The 16454-nt window shown below is 46.7% G+C and overlaps 1 protein-coding gene across 2 annotated transcripts in view; it reads right to left on the reverse strand.

The window, feature by feature from the left end:
• The window catches only part of LOC144690873 (glucagon-like peptide 1 receptor), a 44369-nt gene that overhangs the window by 7808 nt on the left and 20107 nt on the right, over positions 1–16454 (reverse strand). For both annotated transcript variants that reach the window (XM_078558730.1, XM_078558731.1), the window contains exons 10-12: positions 8125–8213; positions 7126–7264; positions 6209–6250 (exon numbers count right to left, since the gene is read on the reverse strand). In XM_078558730.1, the coding sequence (XP_078414856.1) occupies positions 6209–6250; positions 7126–7264; positions 8125–8213 (270 nt within the window). The remainder of the gene's footprint in view (positions 1–6208; positions 6251–7125; positions 7265–8124; positions 8214–16454) is intronic.

Raw genomic sequence — 16454 nt, forward strand, 5'->3', positions numbered from 1 at the left:
TAATTGTAATGGGTGACTTAAACACTAAAGTCAGTAAAGAAACATCAGCAATGCATGTCTGTCAACATGGCCTTGGATCGAAAAATTAAAGAGAGACTGATACAATTTTGTCAAAAAAATGATCTGATGGTGGCAAACACCTTTCTTAAGCAGCCAAAAGAAGACTTGGAGAAGTCCAGGCGATCTGTATAGAAATCAATTAGATTACAGGAGCAGGAGTAGGCCATTTGGCCCTTTGAGCCTGCTCTGCCATTCATTATGATCATGGCTGATCATCCAACTCAATAGCCTGCTCCCCCTTTCTCCCCATACTCTTTGATCCCTTTCGCCCCAAGAGCTATATCTAACTCCTTCTTGAAAGCATACAATGTTTTGGTCTCAACTACTTTCTGTGGTAATGAATTCCACAGGCTCACCACTCTCTGGGTGAAGAAATTTCTCCTCCTCTCAGTCCTAAATGGTCTACCCCATATCCTCAGACTGTGACCCCTGGTTCTGGACTCCCCCACCATCGGGAACATCCTTCCTGCATCTACCCTGTCTAGTCCTGTTAGAATTTTATAGGTTCCTATGAGATCCCCCCTCATTCTTCTGAACTCCAGTGAATATAATCCTAATTAACTCAATCTCTCCTCATATGTCAGTCCCGCCATCCCAGGAATCAGTCGGGTAAACCTTCGCTGCATTCCCTGTATATCAAGTACATCTTTCCTCAGATAAGGAGACCAAAACTGCACATAATATTCCAGGTGTGGTCTCACCAAGGCCCTGTACAATTGCAACAAGACATCCCTGTTCCTGTACTCAAATCCTCTGGCTATGAAGGCCAACATGCCATTTGCCTTCTTTACCGCCTGCTGCACCTGCATGCTTACCTTCAGCGACTGGTGTACAAGGACACCCAGGTCTCGTTGCACATTCCCGTCTCTCAATTTATAGTCATTCAGATAGTAATCTGCCTTCCTGTTTTTGCTACCAAAATGGATAACCTCACATTTATCCACATTATACTGCATCTGCCATGCATTTGCCCACTCACTCAGCTTGTCCAAATCACACTGAAGCATCTCTGCATCCTCCTCACAGCTCACCCTCCCACCCAGCTTTGTGTCATCTGCAAATTTGGAGATATTACATTTAATTCCCTCATCTAATCATTAATATATACTGTGAATAACTGGGGTCCCAGCACCGATCCCTGCAGTACCCCACTAGTCACTGCCTGCCATTCGGAAAAAGACCCGTTTATTCCTGCTCTTAGTTTCCTGTCTGCCAACCAGTTTTCTTTCCATCTCAATAAACTATCCCCAATCCCATGTGCTTTAATTTTACACGCCAATCTCTTATGTGGGACTTTGTCGAAAGCCTTGTGAAAGTCCAAATAAACCACATCCACTGGCTCCCCATCATCAACTCTTTTTAAATAGTGGGGTTACATTAGCTACCCTCCAATCTGTAGGAACTGTTCCAGAGTCTATAGAATCTCGGAAGATGACCATCAATGCATGCACTATTTCTAGGGCCACTTCCTTAAGTACTCTGGGATGTAGATTATCAGGCCCTGGGAATTTATTGGCCTTCAATCCCAACAATTTCCCCAACACCATTTCCCTACTAATACTGATTTATTTCAGTTCCTCCCTCTCACTAAACCCTGTGTTCCCCAACATTTCTGGTATGTTATTAGTGTCCTCCTTTGTGAAGACATAATTGGTATAAATTATAAAGTATGTATTTAGTTGGTCAGCCATTTCTTTGTTCCCCGTTATAAATTCCCCTGTTTCTGACTGTGAGGGACCTACATTTGTCTTCACCAATCTTTTTCTCTTCACATACCTATAGAAACTTTTACAATCAGTTTTTATGTTCCCTGCAAGCTTACTCTTGTACTCTATTTTCCCCTTCTTAATCAGTCCCTTGGTCCTCCTTTGTTGAATTCTAAACTGCTCCCAATCCTCAGGTCTGTTGTTTTTTCTGGCCAATTTGTATGCCTTTTCCTTGCATCTAATACTATCTCTAATTTCCCTTGTATGCCATAGTTTGGCCACCTTTCCTGTTTTACTTTACGCCAGACAGGAATAAACAATTGATGCAGTTCACCCATGCGCTCTTTGAATGTTTGCCATTGCCTATCCACCGTCATCCCTTTAAGTAACATTTCCCAATCCATCATAGCCAACTCGCGCCTCATACCATCGTAGTTTCCTTTATTAAGATTCAGAACCCAAGTCTCAGAATCAACTACGTCACTCTCCATCTTGATGAAGAATTCTATCATATTATGGTCGCTCATCCCCAAGGGGCCTCGAACAACTAGATTGCCAATTATTCCTTTCTCATTACACAATACCCAGTCGAGGATGGCCTGTTCTCTCATTGATTCCTCAATGTATTGGTCCAGAAAAACATCCCGTATACACTCCAGGAATTCCTCCTCTACGGTATTGTTACTAATTTGATTTGCCCAATCTATACGCATATTAAAGTCACCCATAATTACAGATGTTCCTTTATTACATGCATCTCTAGTTTCCTGCTTAATGCCATTCCCAACATCACCACTACAGTTTGGGGGTCTATATACAACACCCACTAACGTTTTTGCCCCTTAGTGTTTCTCAGCTCTACCCATACAGATTCCACATCGTCAGAGCTAATATCTTTCCTCACTATTGTGTTAATTTCCTCTTTAACCAGCAATGCAACTCCACCGCCTTTTCCTTTTTGTCTGTCCTTCCTAAATACTGAATACCCCTGGATGTTCACTTCCCATCCCTGGTCACCCTGCAGCCATGTCTCCGTAATCCCAACTATATCATACCTGTTTACATCTATTTGCGCGGTTAATTCATCCACTTTATTGCGAATGCTCCTCGCTTTAAGGCACAAGGCCTTAAGGCTTGTCTTTTTAACATTACTTGTCCCGTTCCCACTATTTTTCAGTGAGGCCCTGTTTGATTCTTGCCCTTGATTTCTCTGGCTATCACTTTTCTTATTCCGCTTTCTGTCTTTTGTTCTTGTCTTTGATTCCCCTTCCTCTGACTCCTTGCATAGGTTCCCATCCCCCTGCCTTGTTAGTTTAAACCCTCTCCAACCACTCTAGCAAATGTTCCCCCTAGGACATCAGTCCCGGTCCTGCCCAGGTGTAAACCACTCAGTCTGTACTGGTCCCACCTCCCCCAGAACCGGTCCCAATGCCCCAGGAATCTGAAACCCTCCCCTTCACACCATCTCTTCAGCCACGTATTCATCCGATATATCCTGCTATTTCTACTCTGACTGGCACGTGGCACTGGTAGTAATCCTGAGATCACTACCTTTGAGGTCCTACTTTACAACTTACTTCCTAACTCCCTATATTCTGCTTTTAGGACCTCATCCCTTTTTTAACTTGTGTCATTTATATCAATGTGTACCACAACCACTGGCTGTTCACCCTCCCCCTTCAGAATGTCCTCTAGCCGCTCTGAGACATCCTTGACCCTAACACCAGGGAGGCAACATACCATCCTGGAGTCTCATTTGCGGCCCAGAAACGCCTATCTATTCCCCTTACAATTGAACCCCCTATAACTATTGCATTCCCACACTTTTTACTCCTCCCCTGTGCAGCAGAGCCAACTGTGGTGCAACAAATTTGGCTGTTGCTGCTTTCTCCTGAGAGGCCATACCCCCCAACAGAATCCAAAGCGGTATATCTGTTTTGCAGGGGAATAGCCACAGGAGATTCCTGCACTGCCTGCCTAGTCCTCTTGCTTTGCCTGGTGGTCACCCATTCCCTTCCTGCCTGTGGACTCTTAGCCTGCAGTGTGACCACCTCTCTATACGTGCTATCCACGATACTCTCCGCCTCGTGGATGCTCCACAGTGTCCACAGCCGCCGCTCAAGCTCCAAAACCCGGGCTTCCAGGAGCTGCAGCTGGAGATTATATGATGGTAAACAAGAACATAGGCTTTGGGCGGGATTTTCCACACCCGCCCGCCACAGGGATCTTCCGGTCCCACCACAAGTCAATGGACATCTGGCTGGGGCGTCACCTCGCCCACAGTGGGTCCCACCCACGACGGGGCCGGAAGATCCCGGCCAATGAAAAAACATTTGATCATGTTTATCACCAAAAGCTTATAGAGGTGTTGCTGAAATGTGACATTAACAGTAAAGATGTGAGATTTATCTAGAGCCATTTTTGGGACCAAACAGCGAGCATCAGGCTAGAAGATGGACAATCAGCCATGTTTCAAGTGAAAAGAGGAGTACGACAAGGTTATGTCCTGTCATCAAAATTATTCAATCTGTACACAGAACAAATATTCAGAAAATTAGAAATGTACTTCCAGAGGTAAAAAATAGAGGCAAGAACATAACAAACTTGAGGTACGCTGACAACATAGTGCTACTTGCAGAATCAGAAGAGGCCCTACAAAATAGTGTAGATCAAGTGAGATCTAGAAATTTGGAATATGGACTGAGTATGAACAACAAAAAGACAAAAACAGTGGTAGGCAGAATGAATACATTAGAAGAAACTAGAGTGAAGATTAAAGTGGATGGTGTCACACTGGAACAAGTAGATAAGTTTGTCCAGGAAAAATGATATCAGAAGATGGTAGATGCAATGCTGAAATTGAAGGATAGGGATAGTCAAAAGTAATTTTGTGAAGATAAAGGATATGTTAACAACAAGAAAATTCAAGATTGTAACAAGGAAAAAAACTCATAAGATGCAACATTCTATCCACTTTACTGTCTGCCTCAAAAACCTGTGGGCAGAATTTTTAGGTTGGCAGTGGGTGCGATCAGCGAACCCAGGATCGGCCGGGGAATGGACCAACAACCTCGATCGGCCCCTGACCACGATTTCACACTGGCTGGCCAATTTTAGTTTTTCTTTTTTTTAATGACGGAAACCTCATTCCACCCTTGGATGAGGTTTCATGAAAAATGCAAAGTCTGCCTGGGCGATTCGCCTGTCCACCAACCGCAAGGTTGGGCGGACCATGAAAAATCAGAGACAATTGCACCTTTAATAACCTTAATTGGCCTCTTAATTGTCGGTGGGCGCGCTTCCGACTTTTGTGCGCGCCCGCCAACCAAAATATTGCACAAACACGGGATGACGTCGGCACGCTCGCAATTTTGCAGCCGATCGGGTAAAGCACACGCCCACCTGATCAACGTAAAATTCTACCCCGGACAATGAATAAAGATCTGTGAAGGAAAATAGAAGCCTTCGAAAGGTGGATGCTAAGACATATGCTAAAAATTCCATATACACACCATAAAACAAATGAAGAGGTGCTTGAAATTACAAGAAAAAAAAGAACTCTTAAAAAGTGACATCCAGAAAAGAAAATGTCAGTATTTCGGCCATTTGATCAGAGCTGAAAAACTAGAGATCTACTCTAGAGAGCAAAGTGGAGGACAGCAGAAAGAGGGTTGACCTAGGCGTAGTTAGATGACGGACGTCACAGAGCGGTTGCAGATGAGCTAAAGTGGATATGTGAGGATGGCGCAAGACAGACAAGCGTGACACGTGACACACCATATCAGCAGATCTCCTGGTAGGAGTTGTTACAAGCAGAAGTAGCAGTCCCTGGGAACAATGGCAGCATCAAATCAACTAGCATATATACCAGTTTGTGGCTGTGTGTGATTTGGTCCATATTTGTATAAGACTCTAATTATCTCCATATTAGTTTTTGTTCCTTGTCCAGCTGTCTGCATCTCAGTGTCAGTCTGGCATGCTGAACCTCTGTGTGTCTCTGTCAGTCTGTGTGTCTTTCCTGGTGCCTGTGTTAAATCTTGTGTGTCAGTTTCCAGTTCTGGGTCTATGTGTCCTTTCTCCCCTCTCTTAAGCACGCCTGTGATTAACAGAAGTGGGGTCAGGAATTGATGTTCTTGAGCCTGACATTTGAAGATTCATGACAGCACTGAGGAGAAGCTAGCTTCCAGGCTCCAGCTCCAGCTCAAGTCCCCAACCTCTGTGTGAGGATAAGTCTCTTGACCCTGCTGAAGTAGCATGCAGAGATAAGAACACATGGCCTTGCAGCCAAGCAGAGGCCAGCAATGTCCCCTTATGGGGGTTGTGACCACCCGTGTCTCAGAGCTGAGCTCGTGGGAGCAAGAGGTAGAGCAGAAGCATTTGAATAGAGTGTCTGAGCACCAGGAAGGGGGACTTCAGCTATAAAAAGTATTTTGTCACCTTACCTCGCCATTGATAAAACAATACAGGACTGCCACCAACAAGCCCTGAAAAATAAAAGTAGAGTAACAAGAAAACCAACAACCCAACAATGGACTGTCTACATGCTATATCTCAGTGATTTATGATCAATTCAGCAAAACCCACATGACATCAACCCTTGCATCGCAATCTGACCATGTAATCAGGATTTGGATAAATGTTGAATCTCCCAGTCCCTCAAATTTCAGCCCTGCGATCCCCAGACCCCTAATCCCTGGGCCTCGACTCCAATTACCCAAGGGCCACTGTGACACAAGCAGTGGCCCTGATCTGGCACCACTCCAGCTGTGCACACCAGTTCCATTGACAGTGAGATCCCTGGCCCCAAATCTGCGGGGCTTTGGGACCCACTAATCAGGCACAGGGAACGAATGCACCTCAATTCCTGGACTGCAGAACAATACAGTATAGAATCAAGCCATTTGGCCGATGGTGCCTATGCCATCTCTTTGAAAGAGCCATCCAATTAATCCCACACTCTGCTCTTTCCCCATAGCTTTGTACAATTTTTCCCTTCCAAGTATTTATCCAGTTTCTTTTTGAAAGTATTATTGCATTTTCTTCTGAAAGCGCCCTTTCAGAGTGCATTCCAGGTCATGACAATTTGCTGCATAAAAACTGTTTTTCCTCATATCACCTTTGATTCTTTTGCCAATTGTCTTAAATGCGTGTCATCTGGTTACCAAACTTCCTGCCTGTGAAAAAATAGTTTCTCCTTACTTATTCTATCAAAACTTATTCATAATTTTGAACATCTGGATCAAATCTCCCTTTAAGCTTCTCTTCCCCAAGTGGAACAACCCCAGCTTCTCCAGCTCCATTTTTCGGCAAATATCCAGAATCAAAGTTTAGAATCAGACTGTGTAATTAATTATATTACCTGTATGGAACCAAAGAAGAGTTCAACAAATAGCTTTATGTATCGCACTATTCCTTTAGCATTCTCATCCGTGACGAAAGCAAAAAGAATCTCATGGACTCCCAACAAAGGGATTAGAATTAGCGTTGATTTTGTTAACCTGAAACACAAATGATACTGAACTATAACAGACACAGTAAGAAAACCCAAATCATCTCATTTAATGGGTGAAGTATATATGGCCTGTGTTCAAAATACTGCCCCATTTTATACATGTGGAGAATAATATCTACTGACTTTGGAATAGTGTATGTTTAGTGGTTTCTCCCTGCTGCCAGATCTCTTTCAGCCCACTGGGGTAGGAACCCGCTCCACCTTCAAGTCTCTCCTCCCCCTCTGGGAGCTCTACGCCACATCTAAGCTTGCAGCAGCTGATCTTGGGATTGACTGATGCTGGTACTGGGTGCCCACATTGGAGAATTATCCCATTCCCCGGCACTAGAGTCCACCACCAAGCTGAGCATAAGATGGTACAACTCATCATTAAGAATGTAGATGCCCAAGACTTTACCAGTGGGGGTCACTCAGTGCAAATGAGTTTTAACAGGTGGGACCACTATGGGTATGGCCCTGGGTTTATGTCTACAGTGACATTGTAAGTGACAGGTTATATGGAAATTGTAAACATTTGTGTGACAGTAATACTGGTGATACACATTTATTCCTGGCGTAGTGCTGTGATCCACAAGGCCCATGATTCAAGGGCCTGTGAATCCTGCTTGTCCCAAAGATCTCATCCAGCCTGCCCAACCAGTCACAAAACCAATCATTACCTCCAACTCCTGAGCATCACCAACCTGTACTCTAAAAGGAGTAGAAGGAACATTTGCTAATTAACCAAGGATGTCCCTATACGTGGCAGCCAGAGCAATCGCTCCCTTCCCCATCTATGGAACATGGATGGATATTCTCACTGGTCGATCTTCAACCTCTCACATAAAGAAACAAGGAAAATCTTACCGATTTCTGAAATCTGTGTTGTGCACCTGATGAGATCGCATCTTTGAGATGAGTAGAATCATTATCCTGATGAATATTGCAAAATTAATCTGAAACCAGTCAGGTAAATGATTTTATTAATTAAACCCTTTCACAGCTCCCCTTGGCGGAATAAGCTGCTGATACAATGTCTGCAGTGTTTCATTAACACATCAACATGTTCTTATCTAATTTCAGTACATAATCTACGGATGTGGGTAATGATACGATAAGGCTCAGATGTGACATCTACAATACCCTGCTGATATTTATTGGGGGTGGTGAGGGAGGAGGAGCAAGAACTCAACAGGTTACTGACAGCAGTGGCATTAAAACCTGTTCTAAAAGAAACACACAGCATGTTGGCACTACAGTCTGTATAACATGGAGTGTATAGCCTGTATTTAACATACAGAGTGTGTAATCTGCATAACGTGGAGATTGTGTAACCTGTGCATAACACCGTGTGTTATCTGTGCATAACATGGAGAGTCTGTAACCTGTGTGTAACATAGAGAGAGCATGTGTAACCAATTCTGTGTATCTCCTGAATCTTCATTCGTATGGCAATGCCTCCATCAATGCATCCTCCAATACTCTAAACTGAGCTTCACCGATCTATGAACTTGGACAACTGTTCATCAATGCTCCATGCAGACTCCACCCTACCTTTATCAACTTTAATCTCACCACAGGCCTCTGACTTTAATTTGGTCTCTCTCCTATTGTCTCCTCTCTATTTCTTGTTTACTACCTGGATACATGCATCTCAATGATTGCTATGTAACCAGAGCTATGTAGCTTGCATTTTCCCTGTGTGCATTGATATGTGCACTTTGACTGCCTGTGTCCATCTGAGCCTATCACTTCTATTTTTACTTTTTAATCTTTTTTTTAACCCCTTTTCTATTTACCCCTCTGAAAACCTCTCTCCTGCAGTCTCGCCTCTCCATTTTCCCCTTTCAGGCACTTTGCCCTCCTAAATCTCTATCACAACCTTCAGTTCTCCTCAACCTTCTCTCTCTCAGATAAGTCTACATCTTCCTCTGTGCCTCATTTGGCATCCTCTGATGGGCTCATCGAGGCACTTGGCACTGTGTCATTCTTAACAGCAATCCCAACTGTCCCATCCCACTCTCTCATTGACCTTTCAGTGCAGTATATCTGCTGGGGACTAATCTTGCCAATCTTCGCCCTTCTCATCTCACCCCTCCCACTGCTAATCCTGTGGACCCTTCTAGAAGATCAGCTCTCAGCATCCCTCTATGCATCTTGCTCCAGAATATCTGTTCACTTGTGAACGACCCTTTGCCATTTATGAGCTTATTATGGATGATTGTACCCACACGGTGGCCTTAACAGAAGCCTGGTTGAAGGGTGATGACACCTTGTCACTTAATGAAGCTTCCCCACCTGGCCACATCTTCCACCACTTGCCTGGTCAACCATCATGGTGGCAGTGTGACGCTTATCACCGACTCACACCTTGCCCTGACCCCCTACTCCTCTGACACTTTTTCCACCTTTGAGCATCTCATCTAGTTCCATCCCTCTCAGCTTTGATCCAAAGTTCTCGTTATCTACTGCCCACCCAAGTACGATAATAATGTTCTAACCAAGATATTTTCACTTCTTTTCTCCCTCAGCCTCTGCACCAAAAGACTTTACATCCTCAATGATTTCAACTTCCATCTCAATTCATTGTGCTCTCCCTCCTCTGAGATCACTACCCTCCTATCCTCCCTTAATCTTTCCTTCCATGTAAACTCTCCAAGCCATATGCACAGCTGTTCCCTTGACCTTGCTATTTCACACGGTCTTTCTACTCTCATTGTGTGATTCACAGACAAGGCCATCTCTGTTCACTTCCTTGTATCACTCTTCACCTACATTCTCTGCCTATTCAAACTCTGCTTCCTTCTGTGTCTCTACTTCTCCTGCCCACCCTAGAAAAAACAAACTCCAATTCAATACAACAGCAATTTCAAAATCTCAGCTGCCTAGCCTTTGACCCCCCATTCACCACGATACCTCTGCAGTTACTGATTTGTTCAACTGCGCCCTCATCTCCACTTTTGAAGCTCTAGTCCAGACTAAAACCATTACTCTCTCTTAACATGGTTATTCCTCTGCTGGGACTCTCATTTCTGCTCCCTTAAATCCAAGGGCGCATATTTGAAAGGATATGGAGGACAGGTGATTCAGCCGTCCATTGCCAAGTTTGTCCGGACCATGAAAAGCACTATCTGGTCCTCCTCTCATCTGCTATATCCATCCAATTAGCTGCCTCTGCCAATTTCCTCTCTTCCCCTAATCACCAAGTCAAATTTTCCCTGCATCCTATTCCCCCTAAACTACTGATATCCAACTTCCCCTCCTGGTCCCCATGTTAGGCGATATTGTTAATGGTTCTCTCTCCTCGGGTGCTGTCTGTAAATCTGTCATCATCGCCCCTCTCCTCAAAAAACAACCCCTGACACTAACAGCCTTGCTAACTAACTATTGACCATCTCCAATGATCTTGAATGTATTGTCACCTCTCGAATCAGTGCCCATATTTCCCAGGACTTCACATTTGAACCTCTACAATCAGGTTTCCACCCCTGCCACAATATCAAAATGGCACGTCTCAAAATCACAAATGATATCCTATGCGACTGTGACAAGGATAATTTTTCCTCCTCATCCTTCTCAATCTGTCTGCAGCCTTTGAACATGGTTGACCACACCTCCTCCAAAGTCTCTCAAATGTTGTCCAGCTGGGTGGGACTGCAGTCCCCTCATGCCATTGTTACCTACCTAATCATAGATAGAAAATCACTTGCAATGGATTCTCTTCCTACGCCCACACTGTTACCTCTGGTATCTCTCAAGGATCTATCCTTGATCCCCCAACGACCCCACTCCCATTGCTCATGTACCTATTGCCTTTGGTGACATCATCCGAAAACACAGCATTAGTTTTCACATGTACACTGACAACACCCAACTCTACCTTACCATTTGGCTCCTCCATTGTTGCTAAATTATCACACTGCGTATCTGACATCCAGTATTGGATGAGCAGAAATTTACACCAATTAAATACTGGGAAGACTGAAGCCATTGTTTTCAATCCCTGCTACAAACTTTGTTCCCTAGTTGCCAATTCTATTCCTCTGCCTGACAACAGTCTAAGACTAAACAAGTCTGTTTGCAACCATGGTGTTTCATGGTGTGGTCTAGATGGGGATTTAGGGGATTGCCTATTCTCCTAAAGTATGCTGCTGGAGTCTGTAGTTTCCCCAAACCATTACTCTTTATTTACAGCAAGTATTTACACATTTGGACTTCTATATGAGGTTGGAGTTCCTCCTCCTTCCAGATCTCACTTACTTCTCAGTCATGTGATTTGACACTATTATTATCAGTGTCATGTATGTTAACCCTTTACTCCACATCTCCCCGCAAGTCTTTGGGCAGAATTTTCCCAGATTTGCACTAAGTGCGGTAGCGGGCAGGTAAAATGACATTTTACCCGCTGGCTGCAATGGCGGGTTTTCACGCCATATCAAGCCAAACCCGCCTCATTATTTATGCACACCCAGGAAACAAGCCGGTTCCATAGCCCGCTGGCCATCATCCTGCTACTGCACCACATCGGGCGCAATGTTTAAAGTCCAGCCTCAAGCACAGCTCACCACTGCTACACGGAAGACATATCCAGCAAAGGAAAAAAGAGTGCAGCCCCCTGCTTCAATGATGGGCCCTTCAAGCGACTGCTGATGCCATGGAGGCCCACTAGGATGTCCTGTAGCCCCACTCTGGCCACAGGATAGGCAGCAACATGACCAATCCAGCTTGGGAGGCGGTGGCAGCGGTGATCAGCACCAATGCCCTTCAGAAGAGGACAGCCACCCAGTGCCACAAGAGAATAAATCATCTCCTCCGTTCCGCCAGGGTAAGTCACTCTTCTCATCACTCTCAATTCACAAACCCATCAAACATTCACAATGGCCTCACTCACTACCAGTTCAAGAGACATCACCATTCACTCTCTCACACACACCGTCATTATCCTCATCCCGTACATGGGACCACTCACCACCCATACAGGCCAGGCATACTTATCATCTGGCCTGGCAGGGGTCTTGCTTACTCTTTCTCCATATCTATCCATGCAGGACAAGCTGACAAGAGGGAGAGGACGCAGACCGGTGGCGGAATGCCCGAAATCAAGGTCCTCACGGACTTTGAAAACAGAGCCATCGAGCTGGCCGGTCACGATCCAGACTGGTCCTGTGCTGACAGTGAGGTAGGCACTGCTGTCTCAAATGAGGATCCAGCAGTGCAACTTCCATCAGACAGCCATGCCATGAGTGATGTATCCCGTTCCATGGTCCCCTGCCATGCACTAATTATCTCCCCTAGCTTTTGCAGGCACACCTCAAAACAGCCAACAAAGTCTACGACCCAGGGCCTCCAATCAAGCCCCGAAGAAACCTCTGGAGAGGAATCTGAAGGCATCCTCCCTGAAGTCCCGTCACAGCATACGCGCACTCCCTCCACCAGCACAGAGACACACACCTCGGTGGGGCCTACCTTTAGAGTAGCCTCACGATCATAATCTGGTGAGCACATCGCACTGCCTGATCCACAGCAGGCAGCGGCAGGGACTTCCCAGGTGTCCGGCACTCAGAGGACTGCTGGAGGCCAGAACGTTGCTGAGTCCAAGTCAAATGACGAGCCTCTGGCCTCGGTCATGTCACAGTTGCTGGAGCTGCAAAGGCAAGCCAGGGAACAACTTCTCAGATTGCAAGGCACGATGGAACAGTCTGTCTGCCTTCACTCTGAGGTTATAGCACCGGCATGCCAATGCATCGAGGTCAACACTGATAGGGTGGCAGCCGCCATGGAGACCTTGGTCCAGGACATCGCTCCTGCACTGCTGCATGGGCTGAACTCCATCGCTGATGCCATAGTTGGCCTCCAACAGTGTACGTGAGAGGGGTGCTGGACAGCTTGATCTCACTCCAGCTACCCCTGCTCCTCAAGGAGTCAGCCTGAGGCCCCCGGGCATCTATAGGGAGGGGGATCAGCAGGAGCACACTCCAGGCCTATCCATCCAGGTGACTCCGAAAGAGTCCGGCCAATCCGATTCCCCTCTTCCTATGACCTCAGCAGCCCAAGCTCCACAGGCTGAGGAGGGTGCCACTGCCACACGGCAGGACACCGAAAACAGGCTGGGATCCTCCAAGTCTCAGTGCTCCAGAGGACGCCTACCAAAATTATCACAGCCAGGGTGTCACAGTCAGCAGATTGCCTCCACCTCCCCTGTGGATATCCGAGGAGCACCAAGACGTAGCGGCAGGGTTAGGAAAGTTAAGGAGAATTAGTTGCACAGCCTGGGCATGGGCGTTAATCACTTGTAGATACTGTTCATTATTGTCAATAAACTCCCAAGAATATCTCCCTGCCTATGGCTCCTTGTTCTGATGAGCAGTGTTCGTGTTACTCAGATGTGAAACCTTTCTGCACAAGATAAAGGCCGGTGTCAGTCCAGGGCCTCTTCCCTGTGCTTTGTGCAGCCTTCAAACCAAAGTGATGGTCCAGCCTCACACTCCATGGAAACATTACTGATGCCTGTACCTCGGCGGTGCTTGTCATTGCTGCCAGAATGTAGTGGGCAGGCACCACAGAGTTCTCTCATTCTCTCGATGTGCTCTCAGCACCTGTAAGGAGCGACTGGCCCCCATCTCGTCAGCATCTGTGACCTCTGATGCTGTGCTCTAGCTCCTGAAGGACTCAGGTGCTGAAGGTGGACAAAGCATCAGAACTTCTAACGTTTCGTGGCTGCGTCTCTATGATATGACTCTGATCACAGAGCGTATGCAATCTGCCCTCGGCGAGATAGGAATCAAATATTCTCAGAACCTATGTGAAGATCTATGGAGTGTCCTCACTGCTTGTCGTCATCATCCTCCTGCAATTGAGCGACTATTAGGGCCTCCACTGCGTCTCCATGACAGTGGTATCCTCACAGAGGATATTGCGCTGCCATAAGCCAGACTGGCGTCAAACATTCACAGATAGAATGTGAGGATCTATGGGGTCACCTCACTGCATGTCATCATCATCCTCCACAAATCTAGCAACTATGAGGGTCTCCTGAGCATGCCTGCCTCGTCTGGCTAGTGCGAGGGTCTCACCCCCATCATCGTCACCTCCGAGGACCTCCTCACCCTCATCCCCGTCGGTGTCGTCCTCGTCGGAAGAGATGTGCAGCTCCTCCATCTCCTCCTCATCCAGCTCGTCTCCCTGTTGCAGCGCCAGGTTGTAAAGGACGCAGCAGATGACGACGATATGTGACACCCTCTCCGGACTATATTGCAGGGCTCCACCAGACCGGTCCAGGCACTGGAACCTCATCTTCAGACCCGATGCTCTGCTCCACCAAGTTGCGAGCTGTCGCATGAGCCTCATTAAAACGTCGCTCTGCTGCAGTCTGAGGCTGCCACACAGGTATCATCAGCCACAGCCTCTGCGGGTAGCCCTTGTCCCCAAGGAGCCATCCCTGCAGCTTCTGCAGACCCTGGAAGACTCCAGAGATCTGTAACTTACTGAGGATGTAGGCGTCGTGCACACTCCCTGGAAACCGTATGCACATCTGCAGGATGTGTTTCTGGTGGTCACACACCAGCTGCACATTCAGTGAGTGGAACCTCTTGCAGTTGATGTAGTCCACCGTGTGTAGCGACAGAGGCCTGAGCGCCACATGGGTGCAGTCAATCGCACCCTGCACCTGTGGGAATCCTGAAATCCGGGAGAATCCAATAGCCCTTGCATCCTGGCTGTCACAGTCCCAAGCAAAATGCACAAAGTTGTGTGCTGTGGAGAAGATGGCATCCGTGACCTCATGGATGCATTTGTGGGTGCAGGCTTGTGATATCTCACAGAGGTCACCTGTGGAGTCCTGAAAGGAGCCACTGGCATATAAATTGAGCGCCGTGGTCACTTTCACAGCCATTGGCAGTAGATGCCCTCCATGTCCCCTTGGCACCAAGTCCTGCAGTAAGTGGCAGATGTGAGCGACCAGGTCCCTAGACATCGTCGACGACACTGGTTCTCGGTCATCTGCAGGGATGACAGGCGGCGTCCATAGACTCTGGATGTCGCTAGGCGCTGACCAGCCACGGCTCGCTGTCGCTCCTGGGCAGCGTGTGCGGGAACCCCAGCAGCCCCATCTTCCTGAGGTTGCTGCTCCTGCCTTTGCACGGCTGGGAGCTTCAGTCACTCTCTCCTCTGTCTTCTCCACTCTCTGTAGGCCATCAGGCATACAGCTAGGTCACCAGGCTCCATGCTCCTGATGTGGTCCTCCTACGGCATGAAAGAGAGAGAGACGTGGTTAGCGCATGGGTGTACTTAGCACCTTTCCTGGCCCTGTGTGATGGACCCTTAACGCTTCCTGGGAAGTGCAAGCCACCCCTCAGATGGCCATAGATGAGTGCACTGCATGGCCGCCCTGTCAGCCTATGACATGGGAGGAGACTGCTCCTAACCAGGATGCCGAGATTACAAGGGGCTATGAGCGCCTCCAGCAGTGACTGCTACATGGCCAGCGTTGGCGAGGAGATTGTACAACATGTGCAGTCCAATTGCTGCGCAGTCCAGGAAAGTGGTCACAGACTCCCAGTCTGTGCTGGGGGCAAGGGGGGTAAGGCCCATTGTCGGACACTACATTGTCTGGGGTGTCATGTGTTGCATAAATTCTCTTGAGGCATTGGATGATTGCTTCTGCTGTGATACTACGCTTAAATCCATAGTGAGTAGTAATCAATGACAATAAAGAAGGTTTTAAATAGTTCCATTCCCAGACATTCCCATGGCCTTGATAGAACAGTAGAAGGTAATAGTGGTTCTTTATGTTCTTGGCTGTTTACAGCACAAGTAAAACTAAATAATTTCTTCTATAGAGCAAGTAATGCCTGGTCACCAGAGTGATTGCTGTGCTCTTGGACAACATTTTGCTATTCTTAGGTGACCTTGATGAAGTCTTTGAAGAACAACAAGCCTAAGTGCTCTCGGTATGACCATTCTCTCGTTGAAGACTAGAAAGCCATCAATGACTGTGAGGTACTTGCGCTGTTCAAAGTACTGCCATTGTATTGATTAGTGGAGAAATAGTCTGGCCTTATTTCCATATAATATGCTCAGACTTGGAGAGATTCTTCATTTCAATGCTGGGCTTGTTTTATTTCCTGCAACATTTTTGCAGTAGTTCTGGTAAGTGCCGAGTGATTAAGGATGTATATACTTCAACCTCCTCAATGAAG

This window comes from Cetorhinus maximus, chromosome 15 (assembly GCF_964194155.1).
Source record: "Cetorhinus maximus chromosome 15, sCetMax3.hap1.1, whole genome shotgun sequence".
Classification (NCBI taxonomy): Eukaryota; Metazoa; Chordata; class Chondrichthyes; order Lamniformes; family Cetorhinidae; genus Cetorhinus; species Cetorhinus maximus.